Source organism: Muscardinus avellanarius, assembly GCF_963383645.1.
Source record: "Muscardinus avellanarius genome assembly, chromosome: 3".
In the NCBI taxonomy this organism is placed as follows: Eukaryota; Metazoa; Chordata; class Mammalia; order Rodentia; family Gliridae; genus Muscardinus; species Muscardinus avellanarius.
In genome coordinates, this window is record NC_137788.1 from 154,584,062 (window position 1) to 154,606,316 (window position 22,255).

The 22,255-nt window shown below is 38.9% G+C and overlaps 1 protein-coding gene across 1 annotated transcript in view; it reads left to right on the top strand.

The window, feature by feature from the left end:
• MCTP2 (multiple C2 and transmembrane domain containing 2) overlaps window positions 1-21,976 on the top strand; it is a gene marked incomplete at both ends in the record, with an annotated part of 168,067 nt that extends 146,091 nt beyond the window's left edge. Inside the window, 4 exons of the mRNA XM_080691701.1 lie at window positions 3,264-3,373; window positions 13,532-13,641; window positions 19,477-19,574; window positions 21,896-21,976. Of these exons, the coding sequence (XP_080547827.1) occupies window positions 3,264-3,373; window positions 13,532-13,641; window positions 19,477-19,574; window positions 21,896-21,976 (399 nt within the window). The remainder of the gene's footprint in view (window positions 1-3,263; window positions 3,374-13,531; window positions 13,642-19,476; window positions 19,575-21,895) is intronic.
• Between the last annotated feature and the right edge of the window lie 279 nt (window positions 21,977-22,255).

Here is a 22,255-nt window from a genome sequence, read left to right on the forward strand (position 1 = left end):
ATCAGCTAAAGTATATGAATATGTGCCATGAGTGTTTTGTATAATATTGTAAAATATTCATATAAGTATGAAAATACTTTTATTTTTATATATTTTCATTTTTGACATATTTTTAAAAATTGAGATTATGGAGAGTGAATTTAGGACTGCTCTGCCATTAAGCTACACTGTCAGCCCTATTTTGTTAATTTGAAGTGTGTGTGTGTGTGTGTCTGTGTGTGTCTGTCTGTCTGTCTCACTGGGGATTTAACCTAGGGCACTCTACTTCTGAGCTACACTTTCATCCCTATTTTATTTTTATTTTGAAACAGGGTCTTGCTAGGTAATGAGAGTCTTAATACTTGTTGAGGCTGTCCTCAAACCACAATCCTCCTGTCTCCGTCTCCCAAGTACTGGGGATACAAGCATGCACTCACTATGCTTGGCTTGAAGTTTGGACTCATTTTTTAATTTTCAGGTCTGGGGATGGAACCCATCTTGATAAATTGCTTTGTGCTGGCTTTAGTCCTCTTGCCTCCGCTTCCTGAGTACTTGAATGGTCAAGTGTGCATCACCTTGCTCAACTATTTTCCTTTGATCTGGATGTGGTGGCACACACCTGTAATCACTGTACTTGGGAAGTTGAGACAGGAGGATCACAGATTTGAGGCCAGCATCTTCAACTTAATAAGACCCTGTTTCAAAACATCAACAAAAACTGGAGCTGTAATTTCAGAGGTAGAACACCTCTAGGTTCAATCCTCAATTCCAAAAACAAAACAAAACAAATCACTGAGCTGTGAGTTGATAAATATTTCCACATTCTATAATTTAGGTTATTTTCACCCATTAAAATATATATGGGTCTGAATAATAAATTATTCTCTTACTATAGCTCTAGCAGGACTCTTTGGCTTAGTTCTAGGCTCCTGAATATGCAAACATCAAATGCATTAAAAACTAAGAGGATGTTTGGGGAATTATTTAGTATTTGGGTGTATTAACAGAATCTCCTGGGTATTTGGTTGTTTCATTGGGAAAACAATCAGACAACTGAGAGAGGAAGTTTTTATGAAATTGAGCCACATGGAAATTTGAGTCATTTTCCAAGAAATTGTTTTGACCTAAACTCATGACCGAAAAGAGGAAGCCCCTTTTGCCCTGTGGGTGAAATTCCCCAGTGCTTTCAAATGTCCCTTTGTAAACACGGAGGCTCGTGTGGCGGACAGAGTGGGGTTTTCACCATTGTCCTCTCTGATTTCAGTGGGTTGCTGGGCATGAATCAGATCGCATTGGCAGCAGATCTAATTTTTAACACAAACTGAGGAGATATCGTAAGGGAAAACAAGCGTTTAAAATGCGGATCAAAAGCAAAGATGTCTTGGAGGTTTGATGCTGCAAGAGGAAACAAGGAGTCCTGTTTTCCTTTCTTTATGAAATGCTTGAATAAGAGAGGATGGGATGATTGGACCAGATGGTAAAAAGTTACTAAAGCGCTCTAGCACCCTGTACTGCAGAGGAGGTGGTGATGGTGCATTCACATCTCTGCCTGTCTCTGGTTCTTTCGACCATAGCTTCATAAACAAGAACAGATGCAAGAAAGGAAGTTGTACCTTTTTTTGTTTATTATCTATTTTTTTTACTTCCTTGCACATTGTTGCTTATACCAGCAACCTCGCTAGCATGGTGTTCTTCCTTCCCTCTGACCTTTCTTCCCTTTGATAGAGCAGGGAACCGAGGATAAAGATTTTTGTTCTTTGGCAACACAGAGAGTACCATAGGAATGTCTTCCTAGATCTCAAGCTCACTCATTCAGTGTCATTCCAACCCAGGCAAGTTTCTAGATAGGAAAGAAGTTTTGGAGATTTCTTGAGGTTTTAGGTTTCAGATAGTAGGTCCAATGTCGGCACAGACCCAGACAGGCAGGAGCAGAGAGAACACTGGCAAAAGCCAGCCAAGCTCACAGGGAAGCTGAAACATACTGCCGGGATGTAAGGAGTGGTATAAAAACGCAACGTTCTGGGGCAGTTTCTTTCCTCATACATTTGAGTAATTTTAATTTCATTTATTTTGGGTAGTATGGATTGAACCCAGGGGCATTCCACCTCCAAGCTACACCCTCAGCCCTGTTTTATTTTGAACAAGGTCTCACTAAACTACTGAGAGTCTTGCTAAACTGTAGAAGCTGGCCTCAAGCCTATAATCCTCATGTCTCAGCCTCCCAAATGCTGGGATTATAGGTGTGTGCCACCACACCTGCTTCTTCACTATTTTTAGAGCATATCTACCGCGCAATGATAGAATATATCTACGGTTTTCTATAGGCAAAGTGGGGGTAATATTCTTAGAAAGCTAAATTCCATTTTGCATAATGAATGAGAAACAGGAACCTGTATTTGCTTCTCACTTTATGAAGACAACATCGACTGTCAAGCATCCTGGGGTGGGGGCAGATCAGGTGGGCTGCAGCCCCAATAATATACAATATGGTCGCTTCACAGCACGTCTGGAGGTGCCCACTGGGTTTCTGCAGTGGTTTCCAGGGGGTGGCTGAAATGTTCCTCCAGGTGACAACATGTTGAAAGCGTGGCTTGCCGGGCAGCAGTGTTTGATTAAGCAGCCAGAGTACTGTGGCTTAGAGAAACTGCTTAGAGAAACATGTGCACCTGTAACACAGTATTCAATCAATACTTGGAGTATTTCTAAAGGGGAGTGGTCGGAGAGGGCAGGGGTGAGCTGGCGGGTCACCTAGTGAGGACAGAAGACACAGTCACCAGGAAGAAGGGACTGCGACGTTCTGAGGGAGGCCGCTGCTGTGTGGGGAACCGAAGCCCCTGTTTCTCAGGGTTTTGTTCATTACTTCATGACACTGAGGTGACAGTAGTGGTTTGCACTCTTGTGGTGGGTGACTGCAGACTTTTCTGAGCAAGTAAATGTTTAAATTGTGAAAAATAAGACCTCTCCTTTTTGTGTGTGTATATGGTACTTGGAATTGGACACAGGGATGTTGTACCTCAGAGCTATACCCCAGCCCTTTTTACATTCATTCATTCATTCGAAACAAGGTCTCTAAATTGCTGAGGCTGGTCTTAAACCAACTGTCTTCCCAACTCAGCCTCTCAAGTCCTGAGATTGCAGGTATGTTGCACCCTCACCTGCCTATGACGTGTCTCTTCAAATCACTGTTGATAAAAATCTATATATACAGCATGGCTCAATAATTACTATAATGAGATGATAATAAGTAATGTGGCTGATGTATATTCTTCTTTTATATTTCCCAGGAATCTGAGAAAAAGGGGTTAATTGAGAGGATCTATATGGTACAGGATATAATTTCCACGGTTCAAAACGTCTTAGAGGAAATAGCTTCATTTGGAGAAAGAATTAAAAAGTAAGTTCTGGATGTGTACCGTGGGATACAACGCAGACCTGCCACCCACAGGGAGGATGGGTGGGGGCAGGGGGTGTTGGGATCAGAAAATGCAAAAACAGAAGCTATGGTGTTGGACAAACCTGCGTGACTTTGGTTGCCTGTGCTTGGGGCCTGTCAGCTTCACAGTTGGGTGGTGCCTCAGAGCTGCGGTGACCATATGGCTTAGTTTACACTAGCTGTCCCAGCATAACTATTAATAGTGCCCGCTTTCACTTTCAGAAATAGCCTGGTTTGGGTGATAAATTAGAGATATAAAAAATAGATTACCATATTCAGAAGTTTAAAAAGAGGAAGCAAATATGCTTTAAAGGAGCCAAATTATCTGAAGCTCAGCACACAGTAAATACCATGAATTTTTCTCCATTCTCCAGAAAAATAGCATCTAACAAGCAGCATTGTAGTGGGATACACTCGAAGTGAATTCGCCACATACATGCATCTCCTAGGACAGGGGCCGGCAAACTCTCCTTAATAAGCCAGAAAGTAAATATTTTCATTCTTGTTGGCATATGGTCTCTGACACAGCAACCCGAATCTGTAGTTTGTGCGTAAAAGCAGTTGATACCTAAAAGAATGGGGAGGAGATTTGGGTGTTCCAGTAGCATTCTGCTGAGAAGGAGGCACTCTCCATTTTCCTCAGTGCTGACTCATAATTTGTCACTCCTTATTTCGGGGCAGCAGGACTAACTTCTTTGATGGAGTCCTAGTTAAGGAAGACTCTTGTTTTGTTTTATATACATTGTAAAAGCGTATCACTTGGTCTTCACTTCCTACCAACACAACAGAAAAGTTTTCAATGTTTTTGAATTGGATAACAAATTGATTTCTTTCATTTTCTCATCTTCAGCATTGTGCCAGGTATGTTCCAAGACTGAATCCTTACCCTGTTGGTCATGTCTATGGGAGGGTACTCTAATTCTGTTGAAGATGTTAGTTTTGGAATTGCCTGAGTAAAGAAGAGATTAAAGTTGTTGCTAAAATCCCAGTGAAAGTTTGCAACATCAAAATGCAAGGAAGCCAATAAATGATTAACACCAGGATCTATAAATAAGTTATAAAGATATAAAAATAAATATGCAACTTTCTATGAATACCACTTTTTTCTTTATTGGCAGCATTGCCTTTGAGTATATATCTGTTATCTGCACAGTAAACATGTTTGGTTAAAAATAGGTTAAAATCACCTTTTTTTGGGGGGCGGGTACTGGAGTTCCTGGAAGCCCTTCTACCTCCAGCTCCAGGCTACACTCCCAGACCTATTTTAGTTCTTTTATTTGGAAACAGGGTCTCTTAAGCCAGCACGGCTAACTTCGAACCTGCGCAATCCTCCTGTCTCCGCCTCCCAAGCGTGGGGATTACAAGCGTATGCCACCACGCCCGGCTAACATCACCTTTAAACACACTTAATGCATTTTTACTGAAAGTACAATTATTTTTCTGTTAATGATATCTTAAAGGAAAAAAAATTAGATGCAAGATTATAGATAGATAGATAGATAGGTATTTGTTGTATCCTTCTGTGTTTTATCGAAATGACAATTCCTAGACTTCTCAAAAATGTTTAACCAAAAGATACTTGACAATGATGAGTGTAGTGATATGGAAAACATCTTAGTTCTCTTATTCATTCAACTATCAGTTGTTGAGTTTCAGGCACTGAGTTGGTCTAAGAGAAATGATTTCAGAATAACAGACATAATATCAAAGTCAACTGATGACACATTGGATAGCACCATGCTAGACCCTATACACACAGAACCTGTTCTTAAGAGTGCCTAAGAGAGTTGGATTAAATTATTCCAACAAAACTATGGAGTAAGGATAGTTGGCATTCCCATTTTATAGATAAGGATATTAGAGTACAGTGTGATTACATAGGTAAGCCAAGATCACACAGTTCTTAAGCCTTGGAGCTTGGAATTAAACCTGTCCTCTTCATTAATTATGCTAGAATGTCATTTTCCTCTAGGAATCTATTTTTCCACGAGGGAGAAAACAGTAATGGCCTAGTAGAATTGAGTAGTGTTGGTGTTAGACAGAGGAAGATAGGATACTGGGTGGACTGACAGACCAGGAAAGGAGAGGCCAAAAGACAGAGGACAATCTTGCAGAAGCAACAACTTATAAGTATTTCTGAAAATAAAAGAGAGAGATAATCAAAGAATGGATGAATGGGGGCTTCAGTGGGTTGGAGGCCTTGTCTACAGTCTCAATGTTCAAACCTAGGTGGTAGGTACAAGGAGGTATAGGAGATTGAGTATGTCTGTGTCATAGGGGATAGGGGTAGTGATGCTTGGAGATGAGGCACTTCGCAGGACGTTGAGGGGAATGGCATAAGCCAGTTTCATAAAAGAGTGATGTGCTGACAGGGAGGAGGATAAGAGGATGTGGAGTGGGGGCAAGGCTGAGGAAGGAAGCTCATGTTGTTTGGTCAAAGTGTCTCCATTCTTAAACATCTCTCAAACACAAGTGGAGCCGTTGTGCAGTTGATAATGTTAAAGGAAATGGGTGCGATGGGACAGAGGGCAGCGGTCTAAACAGGCTCCAAGCTCAACAGTGCTCTGAGGGCCAGCTGCGCCCGGCACAGCTGTGGTGGCCCATTGGAGACATGTTTTCAACCCATCAACAGAGCACTGTTCTGCCAGCTGCCACACAGGAAGGCTCACAAGGCGCGACTCCTATTTATTCTTGGACCATTCATCACTACAGTGACCTTAAAGTCCCTACTGGGCATTCAAGCGGGATTTCATGTGTAACTCTGTTGGAATTCTATTGTGATTCAGTGCTTATGAGCCAGGAAGATTTTTGTCCAACTGTTGGCAACTAGCAAATATACTTCCATAAAATTCTTAGAGCATGGCTGTCCTACTATTAATGGTAACTGCAGTACACAGAGGGACAGCTAATTTGGGGGGGGGGTGCAGAGAAGTGAAACCAGAGGAGTGACCTGAATTTACCTATTGGATGTGATCACCATCATCTTGACTAAATGTCTTAAAATATATAATTGTTGCTCAAGAACCACTCCTCGTACTTGTCAGAATGGCTTTTGAGCCAACATTTTGAACTCAACTTCCAATTGTGTTCATTGATGTGGGAGGGAGTAATGTTGGGAAATTTAGTTAACCTGATTCAGGGCTCATCTATAATAACTTCTACTATATAACATTTTTTGAAGAATGAGATGAATATATATGTGTGTGTATGTATGTATATATATATATATATATATATATATATATATATATATATATATGACATATAGTATATGACATATAGTAATCACTTTAAATAATGAGTAATATTTTTGGTAAGTTGTTGTTTGTCTTAAACCAAGTAAATGTCTCTCTCCTACCCCCCTTTTTCTGGCATTGGGAATGGAACTCAGGAGTTATCTACCTGTGAGTTATACTCCAAACACTATTATGTTTTGACACAGAGTCTTGCTAAGTTGATGAGGTTGGCCTGGAACCTGTGGTCTTTGTCTCAGCCTCCACATACTGGGATTACATGAGTGAACCACCACCCCCAGCCTCTTTTTTTAAAAACATTTCAACACTAAGATTGTGGGTTGGTGAACTCAAAAGTGTGCTGACTTGGCTGTAGGTAGATCAATCTGGTAGGCTTTGAGTCATGTGCACAACTCCATTTCTAGGATTCAGGTCAAATATACATGACACACCTCATGCTTGTACTCACACAAATAAATATCAGGTTCATTATTAGGATTATATGAATTAGAAAAGAATTGCTATCTTGGCAAACTAAGTTTTCTAATATATGCTCTTTATATCTTCCTCTACCATTTTGATAATCTCTGTCTCCATATTTTAGGGTTTTCTATATAGAAGCCTGATAACTTTGGCGAGATAAGATTCCTACATAACTGATTTGCTTGGTGTTATTTTTAATGGTATCTTTTGCAAATTTTATTTCCTACTTGTTATTGGTATATGAAACTGAAGTGAGTTTTTCTACACTGACTTTGTATCTAATAACCTTGGTAAACTTAGTGATCATGATTTTTATATGAAGATTATTTTGGATTTAGTGTTACATCAACATTACATCAGAATAACTTTGTTATGCCTTATTGTGCTGGCTACTATCTCTAGGAACATATTGATTGGTATTGCTACTGGTGGGCATTCCTTTCTCTTATGCAATCTCAGAGAAAACTTACAATATTTTCTCCTTAAGAATGATGTTTGCTATAGGTTTCAGTAAAGATAACTTATCAAATTAAGGACATTTCCTTAATTTTGATTGTTTGATTAGAGTTTTTGTCATGAATATAAATTGAACTTTGTCAAACATTTTTAGTTTGTGCACTCATGAAGAGATGTACTTTTTCTTATTTGTTAAAGTGGAGAATTACTATGATTGCTTTTTAAGTGTTAAGCCATTCTATACTATTGGAGTCAATCCAAATTTCTAGGCTATAAAATCCCTTTATATCAGATCAGATTTATTTACTGGATTTTTGTCTTAAGATTTTTGCAGTTATGACAATTAGATTGACTTCTAATTTTCTGCTTATGAAAATTTCTCATGCATTCTTCCAAACTCTCAAAATACAAGTCTGGGTATATTTACCTCTATTCTTTGAAAGTGATTGTGTAAGCTTGGTATTAAGGCATAATATAATTTACTGCTGAGACATCCAGGTCTTCAATTTTTTTTTTGAGGTTTGTAATTAGATGTTCAGTTTAGGTAGGGGTGTGTGTAATCTTAATATAATATATAGTATATAAATACATACATCTATATTTAGCCATTCTATTTTTCTCATCTGTTTCTATAATCTCTACTTTTCAAGCAAACTATCCATTTGATTTAAATTTGCTATTTTGGCATAATGGTATTAAAAATTATATCCTTGTCCAAACATAGGCTTGATATTTTTTCCATTTTCTTAATAAGTAATGGGAGTAATATTTGCTTTGCTAATCTTTTTTCTCTTTTGCTAAATTTAGTTACTGTTTTTGGACTTAATTTATTATACTACCTCTTTCAGATGGATGATTAGATCACTTGTTTTCAATCTTCCTTAAAAAAGGTTTTAAAATTCTACAACTACCTATAAACAAAACTTTTAACTCCATGCTAAACATTTGGTCATAAACTAATTTCATTTTCATTCAGATTTAGTTAAAGCTATTTTCTAATTCCTACTCTGATGTCTTCCTTTGCCAAGAAGTAGTACATTTCTTGATTTTAATAAACTTTGTGGGTTTTCTAGTTCTTATTTTGGTTTCTATCTTAGTTTACTTTTGTTTACACAATATTGACCTACAATTGCTAACTTTTGTAAATTTTCCAGAGGTTAAAAAGTAGATTGGGTGAAATGAACTTTATTAAATTATTGATTAATTTAAGATTTTTGGTTGACTCATTTTATCAATTACTTAGAGATATGTTAGGAAAATATTCCGCTGTGGTTGTAGAGCTATTACCCCCTGAGGTTTTATTAGGTTTTGTTTTCTGCTTTTGAAGTCATATTATTTGGCTTATAAATGGTAAAATTATGTGTTCTTGGTGAATTGGCTTATTTACCAGTATTGTTTGCCTGACTTATTGGCTAATACAGCTATGCCACCATTCTTTTATTTCTTCCTGATATATGCGTTTCCATATATATTTTTTTTTCTTTCAGCCTGTTTTTACTTCAGATGTCTCTTTTACCTGGCAGTCACTATCTTTCAACTGAGGGATTTTAGTTCATTTAAATTTAATATGATTAGTAACATGTTTAAAGCAGTGATTTTTTTGTTTGTTTGTTTTTGGTGGTACTGGGCTTCCTGGAAGCCCTTCTACCACCCGGCTACACTCCCAGACCTATTTTATACTTTATTTTTGGAAACTGGGTCTCTTAAGCCAGCACGTCCAGCTTCGAACCTGCATGATCCTCCTGTCTCCGCCTCCCAAGCGTGGGGATTACAAGTGTGTGCCACCACGCCCTGCCTAAAGCAGTGATTTTTTTTAAAACTATCTTCTAAGTCATTTTTTTTTCTACATGTCACCTCTAATAACACTTTTATTTGTCGATTTGTAGTTACTGATTTACCATCAACTAAAATTAGTCGTTCTGGTTAATGCAGGAACCTTCTTTGGGTTCTGTGTCTCCTAACATCTTTGGTACCATCCATAGTTTTACACTCTGTGATGCCATGTGATATTGCACTGTCTTCATGCCTGTGCTATCTAAGCTGCTGTCTAATTGATTCATTGGGTTTCTAACTTTAATCACTGTAGTTTTTATTTTCAGGGTTCCACTTTATTTTCAAAGGCTCTTGACATATTTTCACTTTTCATTCCCTCTGTTACAATTTTTACTATGATAAATGTTATCATTTAGTACATTGAGTTAAATCTCAATTCCTAAAGTCTATTTTAGAATTTGCTGTCTGATAGGTCAGTCAAATGGTGCTGTATGTTCTTTGATATTTTGCATTTTTAACTGTGAATTTGTATTCCTTGATTTTTACGTGGGGAGTATTCAGACATCTGAGTGCATGGTCCTAGAGATAATTGCTTGAGTGACCTTGGTCTACTAACTACATGGGACCCCCAATATTTTCCTCCCTTAATACTTTTAGTTTTTTTTATTTATACAGGTAGCATAACCTCAATTCTAAACTCTGGCACCAAAATCATAAAAGATTTATACTTAATGGTTACTTATGTGTGGTTTCCTTCTCACATTCACTCATTCTTACCTTGACTACATAAACTTCACATGGTGGTCTCCTTTTAGATTCTTCCCTTGGGGACATGCTAGGCTTTATCTTTTGTCTTCTACACATCATCCCAGTAACATGGTAACAGTAAAACATCCAAATCTCAATATTTGGGAACAGTTGTTACAGTGAAAATTGACTCTGGAGCTTGGTTACCTTCTGGATTTTTTTTTTACATTTTTACCCTCTATTTTCATTGCAGGTTAGTGATAGCTTTATTTCTTAAATAATTTAAAAGTCTTTATGTAGCATTTTACTCTGTTGAAAACTGGTGGTGATGCTATAAAGGGAATCGTATTGACTCTAAGAAGTAAGTTTATGCATTTTGCAACTTTTATTACTTTCAAGATTCTACCTGATATAACTTGCTTTCTTTTTATGTCACTTTTTTATAATAACAAAAACATATTATTGTTGTTTTAGAGGAAGACTTATTTGCTCACAGTTCTGGAGATTTTAGAGTTTCAGTCCATGTAAGGCTGGGTCTGTGGGGTTTAGGGCATGGTGACAGCACACAGAGGAAGAGACCAAGACTCTGCTCTCACATGACAGAGGCTGGAAGAGAGATATGACATTGTTTTAAAATGCTTTATATTTATTAAGCCACTGAATCCTCAGGACATCTCTAGAAGAGATGTTGTAATTTCCATCTTACAAGTGAAACAACTAAAGCAATGAAAAGTTGAGTACATTGCTTATGGTTATATGTATGATTAATAGATATTGAAGCAGATATTTTGAAATTATCAACTCTTAGGTTAATAAATTGCCAAGGTGAGAAAAAGGGTGGTTGTAAATCCACAGCTATGTTGCTACATAGCTGTGGATTTTCTGGAAGAATCCACTACTATGTTTCCACTTTTAACAAATGCAAAAACGTACAAAGTTTAATATTTTGCACTTATTTTAGTTTTATTATATCTAACAAACATCCATTATAAAAACTATCAAATATAGCTAGTGAGTCTACCCTTATACTCTATTTTCTTTTTCCTTTCCTACCATTGTATTTAGCTACCATTAATTGAAATATATTCTAAACAGATGTCCTTGCAGTATAAAAAACCTATATGCATGGTGCATGTACAGACCAATTTAATAATTACATAAAGGCATTCACTTTTGCAGTTTGACTTTTTCTAGGGTCCTTTATTCTGTTTCTTAAAAATCTGTATAGTACCACAGAATATAAATCTAATTTGTGTTTCCCTTAGAGTTTTAGACTTTTTTAAATTTAGGCATCCCCCCTTTAATGATACTGAGGTTATTTTGATGCTTATATAAGCCACATTGATGCAGCAGACATTCATTCTGCCAATATCCTTGCAAGAAGAAGCTGCCAGTTAAATTCCTTCTGTACATAGGTGGACCAATTCTGGAGTCCAAATAGCATTTTAACACGTACTGTGAATTTTTCTTAAGTTCTACTCTAGAAAGTCAGGAACAGTCCTACATATGTATGAAAATTCAGAAGAACATAAATATGACACTTTAAAGGAGGAGGGGAAACAGCGATTTTTTTATTGATGGATGGTGTAATGTTACTGAATTTAGGGAGTTTGTATGTCCAGCCAAATCTAAAAGTTGACAATATAAAAATACATACGTTTTCTTTAAAAATTTAAAGCAAAGACAAAGCAGCTAACTGAAAAAATTATTATGAATATCAAAAATGTTTTTACTAGCCAGGCATGGTGGCGCACACTTGTAATCCCCACGCTTGGGAGGCTGAGACGGGAATCGCACAGGTTCGAAGTCGGCCTCAGCTACTTAGTGAGGCTCTCAGCAACTTAGTGAGACCCTGTTTCCAAATAAAATATAAAATAGATCTGGGAGTGTAGCCCAGAGGTAGAAAGCCCCTGGGCTCCACCCCCAGTACCAAAAAAAATGTTTTTAATATCAAAAAAATGAAAAACTCAAATAGTCGCTGCTTTCTATTTTTTTTTTTTTTTACAGTGTGCCAGATACTGAACTACTCAAATGCAAGTTCTTGTTTATTTCCAGGAAAAATACGTAATGTACATATTTTGCAGAAAGAAAAATATAGTTTAGCTTGATTAATTTCCCAAAGTCAAACAGCTTATAATCAATTTTCTTCAGCACTTCCCTAAAATGTGGCTCCAGTTAAGGAAATAACTTCTCACTAATATTCAGCTTAAAATGACCAATAAGCACATTAGAAGATGCTAAAGTAAAAGTGAGAAATTCACCCCTATAAACAGATAAATTATATAATACTTCTCAATGGGCCGAGATGAAAAATACTGGTAATACTCCATTTTAAGAAGAGACTGAAATACAAGGCATTCTGAGTTATTAATAAAATTTTGATTACTTACCTACTGGGTTCCTTCAACCTTAATTTGCTCATCTGTAAAATGGAGATATTTATCTGGTAAAATTAAGAGCATTTTGGTCTAAATATATTTAAAAATGTTGGTACAATGTGTGATACATATTAAATGATGTTAGTAATATATTTCTCGCCCCATCTTCTACAAAAAAAAAACCAGAAAAATATTTACCTGAGTGTATTCCTCATACAAGTCATAGGGTCCATAGAGAAATCCATATATAAGGATGAAGACCTGTAAGAAGAAATATTCTAGGCACCTATCAATCCTCAGTAGTGCCCAGGATTTCTATCACTACACAAGAACCTCCACGGTGCATTCAAGTTCACATCTCACATTCTGGGTCTCCATTCCCACAGCAGTCCAAAGAGTGGGTGCAATCAGAGAAGCCAAGAGCTCCGTGAGAATAAGATATGGTAAAATCATTTACTGTAATCAGCAGTGTGATGGTTTACAGCCAATGCTCCCCCACTCAATCCAGGGCACTGTTAGCCTTCTGGCGTAAATGAAACTTTTAAGTCCTAAATAGCAGTTATTAGAGAACACAAAATCACTGTAATAATATCTTTCCTTCTCTAAATATTTACAGCTGTGTGTAATTTGGAGGTGACCTAATGAAAGCTTACTTTTGAAGATCTCCATGCACAGAGCCATCTTGGTGACATCGCAGTTTTAAGTCTTACTGAGATTCCAAAGCCGTCTTTTAGCAACTGTTGGTTCCAGAAAAGCATAGTCCCCAGTATTCTGATGTGTGGCAAGTGGGCTTAGAATAATCTCCTCATTGATAATTAGCAGACTTCTATCACTAGGGATTAAAAAATAGAAGCATAGTTGTAGACGTTAATGATATGTGGAGTGATACTTCAATACATATATAGAGCGTATACTACCTCCAGGTGCTTAAAATTTTTTTCAATCGATTTTACTTATATGTTTATAAAATACCTTTGGCACAACGACTTTGTGGAAGTTACTGAGCAGCAGATTAAGTGACTTTTTTTTTTTTTTTGGCTCATCCACAGCACATTTAACTGGACGGTTCCTTTCCTGTCCTTGCTGGCCTGTTTGATCCTGGCAGTGGCCACCATCACATTGTACTTCATTCCCCTGCGGTACATCATTTTAATCTGGGGTAAGTTTGACATGGTGCTTTTGCTAGCCATCAATTCCAGGTAAGAACCAATTACTCATTTTTAAAGTGTGACTATAAACTTTTAATGTGCTCTGGCTGGCAATTAAACATGAGATAGAGGAGAGCATTTGGGGAGTGAAAACTTTCAGGACCTCCCGGGAAAGGCCAGTTGCGTGAACCAGCAGCATAGATATTTATAGATCCCTTGCATAATTGCGATCACATAAAAATGTGACTCTGCCGGCAATTTCCCTTTGGATTTTCCCAGACGTAAATCCCCTCCAAATATATAGCGGTGGCCCAGTTATTTTCCGGAAACGCTGTGGCTCAAACAGTCAGCAAACACCTGCACGGTGTTCTTTATATAATATAAATGTAGATCTGGCCACTGCCAGGTTGCTCCTGGCATTTCATCTCCCCTGTAAGGAAAAAAAAAAAAAATTAAAGGTAAGCTCATGCTTAAATAAGAAAGCAATGGGGTGAAGGAGGAACATTCTGAGACTCCGTAACCAGTTTTGGAAAGGAAAGGAAGTTTGTAAAGTTTATTTACTCTTAAAGAAGAAAAAGAAAAGAACAGCCAAACTTAAAATGAATTTCATGACTTAATACTCAAGCTACCAACTGGACAATATAGCAACAGCGTTGTGATCTTTGTATGTGCTGCGAGCTGGCCTATTGCTTGACAGAAGGAGAGTGCACTGCCCTGACTTACTGGTGGAGAAGGTGGCAGATTTTTTTTTTCCTGTGGCTGCAGCTGCCTCTACCAATGCTCAGGAGCTCCCATTGTTAAGATGTTCAGGAAAGTCACAAAGATGAGAGACTGGTGAGATGCATTCATCACTAAACAGTCTCAAAGAGCAGGCACATGCTTGGTAAAAGCTGCAACATTTTTAGAACTCTTAAGAGAATCCACTGTGGCAGAACTCTTCCAAAGCCAATACACACACACACACACAGATTTTGAAAGAGTATTATGTAGCATTCTCTATTATTTAAGAGATAAAAATCTTTAAAAAGCCTCTCTCTTTGGAGAAAGTTCAGGAAAAGAATGTATACGTTCTGACTCTGCAGGAATTTGATTTTTACTACCTGAGCATCCTCATTCTTATTGAAAATCCTCTTTTAATCAAGCATAGATTGCAACTTTGGTCCCTAAGAGACAGCATGGGACTCCTGAAGGGCTCAGTGATTAAACAGGCATACTGCACAAAACAATATTTTCCTGAGTACTTTATATGCTGGATATTATCTGTATAATTTGGATGCTCTCATTCTTTTTCAATAACTTTTATAAGTATCAGTTTCCAAAATCAATTACTAATCACATATACAACTTCGGTCTTAAAATTGTGGTCCAATCTGGATCAGATATGATTCACAATTATATCCCTTCCTTTACTGGTTTACCATTTTTAAGTTCAGATTAGTTGAATACTACAGTTGGTCCTTAACTGTTGATGCATACTTAATTTATATGCATCCTTTTCTTCACAAAGAAGGTCAATAGAGTCATCTCTGGGTTTCCTCAAGAGGTTGTTTTTAGAACCTTCTGTGGATACCAAAATTTGCAGATACTCAAGTCCCGTGAGTATAAAGGCACAGTGTTTTCACACAACCTATGCACATCCTCCTCTGTATGTTCAGTCATCCTTATATTACATTATATCATTTAGGGAATAAAGTATATTTAGTACAGAAGTAATTTTTCCAGATAATTTTGGTGCACAGTTGGTCAAATCCAAAGATGTGGACTAGAGATAGGAAAGGCCCACTATTTGTTTCCTCCTTTGTCTATTTTTAGATTCCAACCCCTGTTTTCACTTACCCAAGTCACTTTTTAACTTCTGATCTTATCCTCTGAGACCTTGGCAGCTTTCCAACAACCCCTTGCATTTACTTAATGGAATGTTGTTCTATTTACTGTTCAGTTTATAGATAAAAATATTAAACAACGTGGATTTATTGTGCTCTGATGAGAAGGCAGTAAACCTTGGAACTTCATAGGTTGGTTCTTTGGTTCTGCATGACAGTTGGGAGTTTATAATGCACTGATGTTCTTACTACAGAAAATGCCATCCAAAGTCTTCATAATCCAAACATGTTCTTCTGCCCTTTCTCATCCCATCCTGGCGTATATTCTGCCATCCCATTAGGTCTCATTGTAGGAAAAGAACGAGGAAGTCATTAGCTAGTAGAGCCCTGGTGCATCCTTTCACCTTTCATATGACTCTTTCCCCTGCAGATACTTTCTCACATAGAAAAATGAATACTTAGGTGTCTTAAACTTCTACTTTTCCTTTTAACTGTTTTACAAAGTCCTAAAATGTTGAATGAGAGCCTAAATATTTTCCCCACATATCTATACACATTCAAGCAACATATTTGTAGAAGAGTTAATTATTTCAGCAACTTGACATAAACACATGAAAACAGCCTAATTTCTTAATGGCTTTGGGAAATAATCTTGGACTCACAAGTTCCCTGTAAGAATTGGATAGGTAAAACACTTTTCATTTTTCAGCCCTAAAAATCCTAGGGCTGCTATGTAGAGATGAGAAATTTGGGGTGCATATTTGAAACTATGAGTGCCTGAGTCTGCAAGCTGCACATCTCTGCTCTGAGTGACATTTTCTTAGGTCTACCCCTTCTCTTATGTGAACTGTAGTGTTTTTTTTTAATTGAGATGTAAAATTAAGTTAGATATAGGTTTTAAGAGGAGTATCTCAAATTATCTTTAGGAATCATCTACTGGAATTTCATCACTTATTTGATGTGGACATTTGAGGATGCCCAGTGTTTCTTAGGATTCAATCCCATGCATTATTTCTGTTTGAGAGGTTTCCCATATTTCTTCTAGTCTGTTTTTTATCAGAGATGTTCTAATTATAGTTCGAGTCTGAGCCACTTATGTCTTTTTCAAGACAGATATGAATTCCCAAAGTTAACTCTTGAGCATTTTGCAATAAGGAATGATGTTTTAAATATTTCTCTCCCATTGATAGCATGGTATCTCTTATATGAAAGGAACTCAAGGTTTGATGAACAAGCCAAGGTCCTCTGCTCTACTCCCCCTTGGAGCTACATGCTAGTAATTTACATTAAATATCTGGAAAACAATGCTATTTTATTTCAAGTGGTTATTTCCAGGATACCAAGTAAGCAAAGCAGCCCTGAACAATTCTTTCTTTTCTTATTTTTTTTTTTTGTATTGGGGCTTGAACTAGAGGCATTCTATATTCAAGCTACACCTCCAGCCCTATTTTTTATTTAGAAACAGGGTCTAAGTTGTGGAGTCTGGCTTTGAACCTGTGATTATCCTGTATCAGTCTCCCAAGTACTAGGATCATGGATGTGGGTCACCATTCCCAGCTCCTCCTAACTTTCTACTGGGGGACTCATTCCACCCCACTGATCTATTCGACCTATTATCTGGGACTATTGAATGATAGTATCTTTTCTTGCTACTCTTTTTTCTTTTTGATGGGGAAAAGTGCTTAGCTAAAAGAAAAATTTATAGTAGATATACCTCTCTGCATGTATTGTTTAGGTTAAAAAATATAAAATTACTATTTCAGTGAATGAAGCCATAGCTTCCAAATTTGGTTGTGTGATCACCTGGATACTAGTGCAAAACTTTTCCATCAGTGATTCCTTTGTCTTCCTAGATAATTGACATCTATAGCAATAATGATAGCCCCCTCCATCGATTTAAAATTACAGCGTTCTTTTGGCCTCTTCTGCTCAGCATGATCCTCCTACCAATCTAAAAAGCATTTAGGCAGGTCTTTATTATTAAATATTTGTTATAAGAAATATGAGAGATATAGGAAGGTTAAGTGATTTGCCTGAAATCACATAGTTGCTACATTATGTAGCTGCAGCTGGGGTCCAGGGATTCTTGCATCATGACCATTATGATTTTGCCCCACCGCTCCTTTATGATGACCAAAGTCATCTTGTTGGCGCTGGATCTCACATGGCAGATAATATGGTGATATTACTGAAGTGTTCAAGCCCGAGATACCCTCACAAATAAGGTGTGGTTTTTGAAGAGCACAATCTGAATGCCTTGAAATTTTTATTCTAACTTTTTCAAACAGACAGCCTCAGTGCATTGTGGACTACGTTTGCCTTTATTGGTGCATTTGAGCTGCTGTGCAGGTTTGTAATCTTCTCCGTGACTAAGAATGCCGTGTTTTGATCGGCCGTGATATTATCCCTGCCTTGCTGTTCATTGTAAAGACTCCAGATGCGCAGACCATATATAATTAACAATAGAAGATATATCTTTTTCTCAATACGTCTTTGTTTCCCTCCATCATTTTGCCTCGTCTGTTTTCTTTTGCCAAAAAGCCCATGCTACAATTAAACGTCTTTAGAATAACACAGTGAGAGCGTTTTAGTTTAAAGGAACGCGGGGGGGAAATTTTAGTTAGAAACACGAGGCTTGCTGTGGAGATAGAAGGAAGAAAGGCAGAGTGCAGCTTTGACTTGACGGGAAGGGGATCATTTGCGGGGAACCTTCCCCAGCCCAGCCACCAAGCTGCCATTTACCCAGGAACAATGGCTGGCCCCCATTTGCAAAGCAGATGTAAATCTGACCCCCCAAGGAAAGGCCTGGAGGTTGGCATTGTGTCAGGTATAATGCCATGCAGGAAGTCCAGTCCTGAGATGAAAGCAAAGTCCTATTTAATGAATAAAGGAAACATCAGACCTTTTATGTGGTGGGGACTGTTGAACTTGGCTTCTGAGTAGGAGCCATTCAGAGCACAACCAAGCTCGGAATTCATTCAGCATCATCAGGACCGACAGGCCTTCAGATGCGATCCTTGTTAAACAAGCACCCTGTGGCAAAACTTCAGAAGGCCACCTAGTCTTTCTGCTTCTAAAACTCAACATGAAAAAAGGGTTGACATTTGGTGAAAAGACCAGAGTCTCTGAGCTCTAGATAGAGCCAAAGCAGCTCCAAGAAATCGTGGAAGACAAAAGGTGCTCGAAAGGAACGCCCCTCTAAAGAAGAGACCGCGGCGCGATGTCTCCTGGGCACACCCAGGAGCCCAGAGTGCAGCTGCCATCGCTGGGTGCTCTATGGTATATTCAAGTCTTCCGTGTCCAACTCCTTCCTAATTACCATTGTCCCTGTCTCAAATTAGCATCCATCGCCCGACAAACCCACATGCCAGCGTTGCAGCCCATAAATTGTTAGCAACCATAGTAAGATAATTTTCCAATAATAACTTTTCACAGTTTCCCGCAGCATCGAAGTACAATCAACACATCCAGTCCTGTTGTGCAGTGAGAAAAGAGGTTGTGCTGGAGATGACTGGGAGGTGGAGGGAGAGGGATTTGCTGCAGTCCCTTTATGACAGCAGAGAACGCCTGCCCTCCACCTCCCACAGCTACACCAGGTCCAGAGCTCCAAGCAGGGACTTGTTTTTGGCTAATGAAGGCCTTTTCCCATCTGGGACATTCCTTTTCATAGCAGAGGAGGCTGTTAATCAGTGTATTCCAAAAAAGCCAATGAGCTCTCCAGTTCAGCGTGCGCTGCTGTGGCTTTGCTGCTGGGATTGTAATGGGATTTTCACAGCTGAAGAAGGCAAAGCCCCTCTTCCACAGACACCCCTCCTTCCTGCCTCCTTCTAGGAAAAGACATTTGTGAATGATTCCACACGACAGCAACATGTGCCTGACTTGAAGTCTAGTAATTGTTTTCACACTAATTTTTACTTGTGAATATTACCCCCCTTTCCCAAAGTCTGGCACGCTCGTAAAGACAGACGATAGGTAGGTATGTAGGTAGACGGATAGAGAGATCTCTGTTTCTATTTTTTTCAGGCATAAATAAATTCACTAAGAAGCTTCGAAATCCCTATTCCATCGACAATAATGAGCTACTAGACTTCCTCTCCAGGGTACCATCAGATGTTCAAAAGGTATGTAATGAACGCTTGGTCCCCACCAACAGGCACCCAACACAGAAGACTGGCCAGCCCCAAAGCTGGAGGAGCACTGGGTTGTGCTTGTGTGCGTAATTGAGATAAGGAATCAGAAAATCCCTCAAGAGGCCTGGCTTGCAGAGAGATGGCAAAGAAAAGCTCTGTCCAAAGCATGAGATGATTGGAGAAAATTATCTTGAGAAAGAGCTACTTAAGAGTGATCTGGAACTCATGCTGTGCAGCTCCAGTGTGCTGGCGCACATCCCTGTTTGATTGTTTGCCTCCCTTAAGAGGATAAGAGGAACTTGGTGAGGGGAACTGCATGAGATACAAAGCGGAGGACTGGAGGTTATTTTCTTCCTCTTCTGGATGCAAGGCATTTTAGAAGTAGGGGACCAGAGGATTATTCTTTTGATTCTTGTTTTCCCCAATTATCTCCTGGGCCTCCCTTCTATCCCTCTTCCTGTGAAGACTTAGGGATGCTGAGGTCAGTGGCCTCACTACTCAATACTCTTAGAGAAAGAGACGACGTGAACTAATGTGAGATCAATCACCAGTATTAGTCACAGGTAATGGTCACTTAGTCCAGCAGAGACTAATTATGTGGCTACACGGAGATTAACAGAGGCAAAAATACCATAAAGTCCCAAAGAATAGCCCAGCGTGGGCCCCTGCTGGTTAGTCGGCAATAAATCCAGAGGGAAGAGGGCAGGAAGCCATTTTTCTAATGGAGAATAGTGAGCATTGACTCGGTGTAGTGGGAGACGCTGGCATGCAATACCATCAGAGGATCAAAGGCACAAGGTGTTATTATCAGGGAAAATCCCAGATGAGGTATCAGTTTTCATCATTAGGCCCCATAACATCATTGGTTCCCTGACACCTGAAGGGGATTTTGGGGGACAGGAGGTGCAAAGAGCTTAAGAGTTTCTTTCCCCTTTGTTCCAGGAGAGATTAGAATAGATATACTATTTTTTACTTCATTTTAAGATACAATGAACTGTTAGAATATATTTAGTACCCGTGCAGGTAATCTTTAGTATTTGCACACCAATTAAAAAAAATAATCTCTGCCAAACTCAGTGGTGCACACCTCTAATCTCAGTACTTGGGAGGCTGAGACAGGAGGGTTGCAGGTTTGGAGGCCAGCAGGTGGTAATTTAGAGAGACCCTGTTTCAAAATAAAGGATACAAATTGAAAAAAGGGGCGGGGGTATATCTCTGAGGTAGAATGCCCCTGGGTTCGATCTCCAGAGTAAATAACAACAATAATACATCATCATCATCTGGCTTCTATTTTGCATTATAAGATCAACAAGGATGTCATTCTCTGCTCCCTTAGGCAACCTTCACAAAACATGGGAATGGGAGAGTTATTTTATCTCCTTTTTGGCAAAGCATAACATCCCTGGGGATGTGGGCACAAATACTGAAAATAGTAGTACACACGGTCTGTAATACACTAGTTTAAATCAAGGCGTTCCACCAGCAGCCTATCAAAGCCTACACAGCAAAGGGCGTTGTGAGAGAGGTCCCCTCGCTCCACCCTTAGCATGAGCTCAAGCTGCTCCCCTGAAGATCGGAAATTTCTATCAAGCATCCTTGAGGATCCCTCGTGTGTAGCCTATCGTGGTCATCCAGTTGGAGTTGGCATGAACACAGACACAAAAGGGCATCCTAGAAATATTGGTAGGATGCTAGCAACATCCTCATCTTGCCACGGGCCCTTGCTAAGAACACAATGACTGCGTGTCCCTGGGATGTTCCACGTGCTCATAACTGTCAGATGTTTTAGCCATTACCTTGCAAATGAAATTAATTTTTAAGAGAAATCTATAATAAAGTCTGAGACCCAGTATCAATTTCAGCACTTTTCTCCCCTCTTAGGCAAAATGTCTATTAATTGGCTGTGATTTTTCCTTCTCCGAGATTTTAGATACTTTTAAATGAATAATTCTCAGTGAATTGCTACATCACATACTAAGATAAACATTCCCAAGAGGCAGTTATTAAGCTTCCTTACAGTTGAAAACTGGCACACACAAAATTAAGGTTGTCTTAAAGTGCCCAGAGCAGGTAGAAACCCCTGCCTCTCATTAGAAAAACCTGCTTTTAATATTTTGGTTTCAAGAAATGATGCATGACTTTTCAAATCCTTCCTGCAATTAATCCCTCCATGTTCCTGTGTTTAGAAAATGATTCATTACCTCTGAACCCTCCTTCCCTTGCCTGGGTGTGTCCTTGGGGAGCCATTAACACACTCTGTGGCTGAGCTAGGGTTACCTCACTGCCAGCCTCACGTCTGTTTGTTTTCACAGGTGCAGTACTCAGAATTGAAACTCTGTGGCAGCCACAGCCCCATGCGGAGGAAGCGCGGCCCCCTCAAAGATGCACACTGACTTTGAGCTTCAGAACCTGAGCATGTGCGCTCGGTTCAGCTGATGTCAGGGCTGTTCCACCGGAACCTGTGGGTCCAGGAACGTGTGCCAGGTGGAGCCCTCTCTATATTCTCCCCTCTTCTTCACATACATGCATCCTACACTTGAATGTCCACGTGCAATGGACAGTCATCCCAGCAAAAGGAACCGATGCTGAGACTACAAAAAACAGCCCTTTACCCTGAGATAAGAAAAGAAGCAAGGTCGCCCTGATTGCTTTCCTCGACAACAGCCAGGAGC